The 8026-nt window shown below is 38.2% G+C and overlaps 2 protein-coding genes across 2 annotated transcripts; one reads left to right on the forward strand and one right to left on the reverse strand.

Moving 5' to 3' along the window:
- Window positions 1-1432: 1432 nt before the first annotated feature.
- LOC130213125 (uncharacterized) lies at window positions 1433-4102 on the reverse strand. The gene is made up of 6 exons (XM_056444572.1): window positions 3842-4102; window positions 3621-3719; window positions 2740-2796; window positions 2194-2301; window positions 1976-2092; window positions 1433-1886 (listed from the first exon to the last, which is right to left on the reverse strand). The coding sequence occupies exons 1-6, from the start codon at window positions 4001-4003 to the stop codon at window positions 1857-1859; spliced, it is 573 nt and encodes a 190-aa protein (XP_056300547.1). The 5' UTR covers window positions 4004-4102; the 3' UTR covers window positions 1433-1856.
- A 369-nt stretch (window positions 4103-4471) lies between these two features.
- On the forward strand, window positions 4472-7942 carry si:ch211-269k10.4 (uncharacterized protein LOC100150242 homolog). Its single transcript, XM_056444563.1, has 6 exons — window positions 4472-4533; window positions 5537-5730; window positions 6830-6949; window positions 7085-7141; window positions 7232-7339; window positions 7465-7942. The coding sequence occupies exons 2-6, from the start codon at window positions 5551-5553 to the stop codon at window positions 7561-7563; spliced, it is 564 nt and encodes a 187-aa protein (XP_056300538.1). The 5' UTR covers window positions 4472-4533; window positions 5537-5550; the 3' UTR covers window positions 7564-7942.
- The last annotated feature ends 84 nt before the right edge of the window (window positions 7943-8026 follow it).

Genomic DNA, 8026 nt, shown 5'->3' on the forward strand with positions numbered 1-8026 from the left:
ATCACACACTGCCGCAATGTTAATTGACACTAGTGTTAGGTCCAGCACAGACTCCTTTCCTGTGCACGACGACACGATACACGTGCACGACGACAACAGGAATATTCACGAATGCAAAATAAATATGCACGATTACATGGCGAGCGAGTGGCGTGCAAATGAGACTCTAACAGGCAGGAGCAGAGGGTTCAAAGTGGGAAAGACACTGGTTATGATTGGTGTTACATGTTGGGAGAGAGAGAGATAGATAGAGATAGAGAGAGAGAGAGTTCACGCTTCATCACGTGCTGTTTGTTTTTAGCGTGACCTCCGTGCAAGGACTTTAAAGCGTGACAAAGTACAGAGGTTGTCTTTCTTTACATTACATGTCATTTAGCAGACGCTTTTATCCAAAGCGACTTACAATAAGTGCATTTCAACCTAGAGTACAAACTAAGAACAACAAGAATACAGGAAGTAACATTTCCTCAACATAGTCGAACTACTAAAGTACCATAAGTAAGAGCTATTTAAGTGCCACTGAAGTGCAAATCTGTGTTTCCAATTATGCTCACGTTGAATCACTTTATTGTCTTAGGCTGTGACGGCCTGGCTCGATTTTCAACAAAAAATGGTAGGATTTGGTTACTACAGTATAGTTATTTGAAGGTCAAATTAATGTGTTTCCTTGATGACATGCTGCAGTGAAAGGTGAATTTACTTTCCACTTAATCGTGTGTGTATGTGTCGCCCCCACGTGGCCGCTCCGGGCTTCACATGTCACCGAAACCCAGCAAATACCGTCCGCGCCCAGCAGGCGTCGCTGTCGAGCAGCAGCGACCGACATGGACACGAGTTGTCTTGAGATTCACCGCCATGTTAATTGTGTTGGTTTAGGAAACTAGTGCAAAGGAATTTGAAAAGAGATTTTACACATAATCTCCACAATTTAAATTGAGCATATTGGTCACCTTACACAAACAGAATGATGAACAATAAAGTTATAAAAAGCATGTTTTGTACTAGAGTACCAATAGCCATACCGGCAGTAGAGGATTAGGTTATGGATCGTACTTCTAGTGCCATTTATTTTTAATTATCTGCAGAATTGTCTCACAACCTAAAATTAGCATGGCAATAATTTATTTGTGGGTTATAAAACAGAGAGTAAGAACTATCTTGTTCTCTCTGGGATATGCTCGCACTATTTTATCCACTTGGCTATTGGAGGCTATGCTATGAATACGTGGAACATTTCATTTGTAGTTTGTAACAAATGCATCACAACAAAATGTGTTACATTATTTTTCTGATACCAAATGTAAATACACTATTTGGGGATTATTTGCATAATTTGTTAATCTTAAAACCAGTTAATTGTTGTATTATATCTGTAATTCTCCAAAGTAGGAGCCCGTGTAGTCGGTTCACAAGAAGACAAAGAAGACTTAAACAAACTAAATATGCATCTTTATTTGCTAAAAACAAAGTTACAAAGTGATTCACAGAGAACAACACTGGTTACAATTGAAGAAGTTTGAGAATATTAGCCAAACTTCCAGGAGTTGAGACAAACATTAAATGTGGAGATCACAAACACCATTACCTCTTTTTGTCATTGCTGGTTCTTTTGTCCTAAAATGATTAAACAAAGCAATTCAAAGGGGAGATGTACACACATTGGTAACCTACATCTAAAAGCTGGCTAATTCACATTGTTTAGCTACTTCTGAAAGGAAAACAAAAGATAATTTCACATGTGTGTATGTTGTATATTGAGGGGTATTTGACATGACTGACTCTTACACTTTTAATAGAATATAGGATTTAATGTACCATACATAAGTGGTTGCTCGTTGGTTGAGCTTCATTCAGCCTCAGTCTCCATGTTTCAGCAGTATGATGGGCTGCAGATAAAGAATGAGTACAATTAGTTATGATTGATCACATTCCTCTTACAGTTTATGCAGTTGCTATGTTTGTAAAAATGACATACCAAAGTATTGAAATGTTGTCTGCACACAGCTTTACTCAACCAGTAGATCAAGGAAAGGGCGATTAACTTTTCAACAACCAGCAGAGTCACAATCAGTCCCTTGATTCCTTCATGGATCTTTAAAAGTTGAGACAGAGGTGGAATAAATACACGTTGCTTTGTGCTTCAGAAAGCCACAGAGGTTATGTGAGAGGGGGTAAATGCTGTTTTCTTGATACCTTGTTCGAGCTCTCCGTTGGCGAATCATGACCTTTGATGAAGCATAAACCGACTGCTGCAATGGACCAGAAGAGGCTGGCGATGTTCAGAGAGAAGGACAGCTTGGTCTGCATGGTGAAAGAGGCATGGAGATAGCGGGCATGACTGAAAATCATTAGGTTCAAAAAACAGAACCGGATCAGGATGTTGTGTCTTTAAGATTTCACAAGAACAACATTCTTGAAATATTTAGTAACAATTATTATTATTTTTTAAGTTTACAAAGAATAGAGTCTATCTGGATAACAACAATAATTGAAACTTCACTACGTACTAAGTCCTTTTTTACTTTGTCACAGTGTTTTAGTTATTCTGCCTTACAAACGCTAGTAATCAATGTTTTAAGGCATTCTCCAACGCTTTATTTCATATTTAAAATATATGAGTTTTGGCAAACAAATATTACTGTCTCCAGAATAATACTATCCATTCAGGACATATAATTATTTTTTCACTAATTGTTCATAATTTTTCACTTGTGAACAAAAAGGTAATGTTGTACTTACCACGTGCATGTTTGGAAACTGTCCAGCTGCATAGGACAGGATGCCACAGACCACAAACTAAGATATTGATCAAATATGCACATTATTTAAGATAATAGTGAATATTGTGAAGAATAAAACGAATACAAGACAAGATAAATGTTGTTGATCCCATGCAGGGAAATTTAAATATGACAGAAGCCAAAGGAGAAGAACAGACACATATTTATACAGTTCCCTGTTAAATAATATCGTTACAAATAAATGGGAATGTCTATAGAATTAGTTTCTGATTATACTTTCATATAGTTATCCGGAGTAGAAATATACAGGACTGTCTCAGAAAATTAGAATATTGTGATAAAGTTCTTTATTTTCTGTAATGCAATTAAAAAAACAAAAATGTCATGCATTCTGGATTCATTACAAATCAACTGAAATATTGCAAGCCTTTTATTCTTTTAATATTGCTGATTATGGCTTACAGCTTAAGAAAACTCTAAAATCCTATCTCATAAAATTTTAATATTTCCTCAGACCAAGTAAAAAAAAGATTTATAACAGCTGAGTGTTTGTCAAGGCTCAGGAAACCCTTGCAGGTGTTTCGAGTTAATTAGACAATTCAAGTGATTTGTTTAATACCCTACTAGTATACTTTTTCATGATATTCTAATATTTAGAGATAGGATATTTGAGTTTTCTTAAGCTGTAAGCCATAATCAGCAATAAATCAGAATAAAAGGCTTGCAATATTTCAGTTGATTTGTAATGAATCCAGAATGCATGACATTTTTGTTTTTTTAATTGCATTACAGAAAATAAAGAACTTCATCACAATATTCTAATTTTCTGAGACAGTCCTGTATGTGTGGGAGTTGTTTAAATTATTAGTCTGTATTTACCAGAGCACTGGGCAGAGTGTAGAGTAAGTGGAACTCTTCTGCCGCCGAAAAAATCAGGCCGAGCACGAGAATGAACACACCAGCGATGGCTTGGGCTGCCTCATAAAAAAAGAGAAGAACACTGCATTACAACGCTGCAAGTCGAAGACAGAAATACAAATATGAAGCTTTGACATATTCTATGACAATGACTCTTCTTGTGTGAGAAACATTCAACTTACTCCAAGAGGTTTAGGTTTCCCTTTGATAGCAAAGACCTTGTAGGAATCTTTGTACACACACTGAAACTTTTCCGGCATCAGTTGACCTTCTCCAGCGTCTTTCAGACTCCCGATTGGAATGGTGATGATCATTGATTCATCACATGCAAATGTCTTCTTCATTCTCCTGTAAGCGCGACTGAAACAAAGAATGTTAAAGCAGTTTTTTTATCTCACTGTGGAGATCTGCTGTTAAGACTCCAATCTTGATTCAGACCTAAAATTATCTGCTTTGTCAAAATGAGCTTGACAAGGAAATGACCTGCCAAAGCTATTGTCAATTGTCTTTGCCTCTTCAACCCCCCACACACATACACCAACACACACTTCTCTTTCTCTCTCACGCACACACAAAGACACATACGTCCTTTCGTGCAGATTGAGTTGGTAACATTTAAATCTGCCAAGAAGAGATTTTAACTTATTTAGTTTTTATAAATATCAAGAAAAGTGTCTTTTTCCAATTAGAAATATCACTTATGGCGCTGAGGGTTTAATGTGAAGATATTCTAGAGAACACTGGGAGAGTGAGGAAGTAATGACATCACCTCATCTTTCTAAGTATTTGCAGGGAAGTGAAAATCACTCAAGAGTGAGATACTTATTTGAGGGGAATACAGAGTGTGAAAAAGGTAATTCTCAAGCCAAACAAGGTAAGATATTGAAATTATACTGAAAAAAAAAATGTTGTACATATTTACAAAATAGAATCTAAATGACCACACAACTAAATTAATGCATGTGTGTATGTGGATTCACCATTTTCTGTGAATGCTAATTGTGTCATATAAGAAATAAACTTTTGTATGTATCTGTGAGTAAATGAGAATTAGACTGCTGGGAGCTGCAAAAGCCCTGAAATACACACGACCGTATTACCTTCGCATTGAAAATGCGGAAGGTTATGTTTTGATCGCAGTGTATTTATTTATTTATATGCGTGTTACTCGCATAACACAAAAAGTATTAAACCGAATCACATGAAATTTGGTGGGATGATTGGTTATTATCCGGGGACCATTTGCTTAGATTTTGGGAACGATCGGGTCAAAGGTCAAGGTCATGAAAAGGTCAACATCTACTTGAATCGCATGAAATTTGGTGGGATGATTGGTTATTATCCGGGGACCATTTGATTAGATTTTGGGATCAATCGGGGCAAGGTCAAGGTCATGAAAAGGTCCAAATCTTCTTTTTACCATAGCACGGTCAATTTGTATCCAATTGGCATGCAACTAATGCCAGAATGTTCATAATTCAATGCCCAATCTTGTGATATGCGAAGGTATGCGCTCTACCGAGTGCCCGTTCTAGTTTAATATGTTTCGATTTTATTAACATGAGTTATTTAATTGTTTAGGAGTTTATTTAGTTCCATGATTCTTTTCAAAGCTGTACTTTTGTAATGATATAGGGAAATTAATCTATTATATTGCATTAGTCTCATTTACATAAAATATATTTTTAAAAAAAAGTCATTTAACAACAAAACACCAAGGCTTTCAAAAACGTGAATGTCAGCAGCAATTACATTTTCACAACGTACTACAGGACTGTTGTCTGGCATTGCATTTGTGTTTCCACCTCTCTGGTCACAGGATTCACATCACAATTTACAGAACACATGTGATACACGACAACCCATCATCCCTCTAGGTCAGACACACATCATGGCCTGTGCCAATGTCGACATGGACATCCATGGAGTTGGTCAGGCGCCACGCAGAGCCGCGCCAAGGGAGCCTCCGAGGGAGCCGCCGATGATCTGGCATTACCAGGCTTCAGAGCTCATGCCAGACCACAAAGGGCCGCTGCATGACCTGCTGCAGAAACAGCCTGCTGTGTTGGGGGTGAGCGACACAACTGCTCGGGATGCCGTGTGCCAACAGGAAGCTCAAAGGGTTTCATAGAATAGAGTCTAGAAGAGAGACTCTATTCAAGATATATCTCAAATGATTGTACCAAACAACAATAAGTCAGTATAACTCCTTCAGTCTTGTTCCTGAACAATGCAAACCTGAACACACACATTCACATTACTAATGGAGCTGCTTCATCAGAGGCAGGCGGGGATCGAACTACCAACCCTGAGACATGGACAACACGGTCCACCTGAGCTGCTGTCAGTCTGCGCATCAATCAGTTTCAGTTTCAGCCTTTTATATTGTGTGTGAGTTCATTTCTTCAGAGATTGCAAACATATTGTGTAAAAGCATAGAAAAAAAGGAGCTGTATTATAATAATCTACTTTGCAAATACTTTGCATTCTTCTCAGGATCAAGACTATTAAGGATTTGTTATGAATTATTGTTGTTTGGTATAATCATTTGCAATGTATTAGCTTTCTATGTCTTATCTTCTGAATCCTCTCCATTCAAACAAACGTATTACACATTCAGGGATCATAAACATTTTAAAGACAAAAAAAAGGGGATCTCAAACCCCAATTGAGTGCAATAGAGTGATTGTACAACACCGCCAGCTCATAGACTGCAAAGACTTAGTCCAGACATTATTGATCACAACATTTGACTCATTCCCCCTTGTCACTTTGTGATTTCACATCTCGACATATTTACAAGACAGTTAATCGCGATATCACACAAGCATTAGAGGTGTGGTGAAGGAGGAAGCCCATGATGAATGTACACATTGTGCAGCTTTGGACAGCAACTACAGGAAATGCTTGGTTGAGGGTTTTGTGGTGTTTTACAAGCTCACAAAATCCTGTCTTTGTAATTCGATGAATATGTGCACAATATTCTTAAAGGTAAAATCCCTGTTGTGTTGTATGCTTTTCTATTATCAAGATTTGGATTAAAATACATCTGATTTGGGCAACAATATTCTAATTTCTTTCTGTATAAAATGGTACAAAAAATAAGCAATTAGGATGCATGTACACAGGAACACAGAGGATGCCATGAAGTGTCTCTGTGCCTCCGTCAGTCTCTGCAGGTGGTGAGCGGTCTCCTCAGTGTTGGAGTGGGAATATGTTTCGCAGTAACCCAGGAGATGCAACAATCCTTTGTCACGCTGTTCAGACTTTCCCACCTGACCGGAGTCCTTGTAAGTCTCTGCTCAAATTGCTAACATTGAATAAACTAATAGTTCAACGATAAGGTCCTCTAGAATTTGTTAAAATAAATGTTCAAATGTGAACTTGTCTTCCATATAGTGAGTGTGCATCCTTGTCCTCTGCAGTGCATCATTGCTGGAGTTGTTTCCAACCTGTTGTTCAAATATCCAGTATTACTACCTGTAAGTACAACTCAATCCAAGGCCAAGAAAAGACTTAAAACAATTAGTTAATTAATAAAAAAAGATAATAACGTATGGCTAATGTTCCAGGTGTCCCTCGTGGTCAACGGCGGCTGTATTGTTGTAGCTGTAGTTTCAGCTTGTCTGATCAGTGTGGACCTGGCTTACTGGAGTTCAGATAATGATCAAGTTTGCAGGGTAAGACCGTGTGGAGAACAGGACACCGTTAAACACACTGCAAACTGCTTATTTAACAATAGGTATTCCATATATTAGCTCATATAAAACTAATGTACACGTGATCATGTGTGTGCTTCTGACAGATGGAGGTGCTGGAGCTGTGTGTGTTGGGGCTCGAGGTTTTTCTCTCTGCAATCCTTTGCTTCTGGTTCTTAAAAGAGAAACACGGCAAATCTCCATGATCAACCCAACGAAGAAGACAATTGAATACTTCAAAATAAACTGTAAATATATTTACTACCAGTGGCCTGTATATTCGTGTGTAAAAGAATGACGCAACAGTGTTTGCAGACCGTCAGTCTGTTTTCGTGTGGTCTGCTGTCTCCATTGCCCATTAGAGCTGAAACCCTGTTGAGCAGCGCAGTCTGCGGTCTGGTGTTGGACTCGGACTGAGAAATACGACTTGTGGTAAATGCATGTCAGCTTCTCTCATGTGAATGTAAGAAGCCACAGCTCAACCTCTGCGTGTCTCTCTGTAACGGTCGCAGTGGGCCTCATCGTCTGTGTACCGGGGGCGCCTGTGTGGTTTGACACTTTGGAAATATCTGCAACGTGTTCTCAGATAGACTCACTTCTAGATGTGCGTAGGATGTGGGCATTAGCCACTTGTACTTAATTTCAAGTAAAAAAGGCAAATAAATGATT

This window comes from Pseudoliparis swirei, chromosome 22, assembly GCF_029220125.1.
Source record: "Pseudoliparis swirei isolate HS2019 ecotype Mariana Trench chromosome 22, NWPU_hadal_v1, whole genome shotgun sequence".
In the NCBI taxonomy this organism is placed as follows: Eukaryota; Metazoa; Chordata; class Actinopteri; order Perciformes; family Liparidae; genus Pseudoliparis; species Pseudoliparis swirei.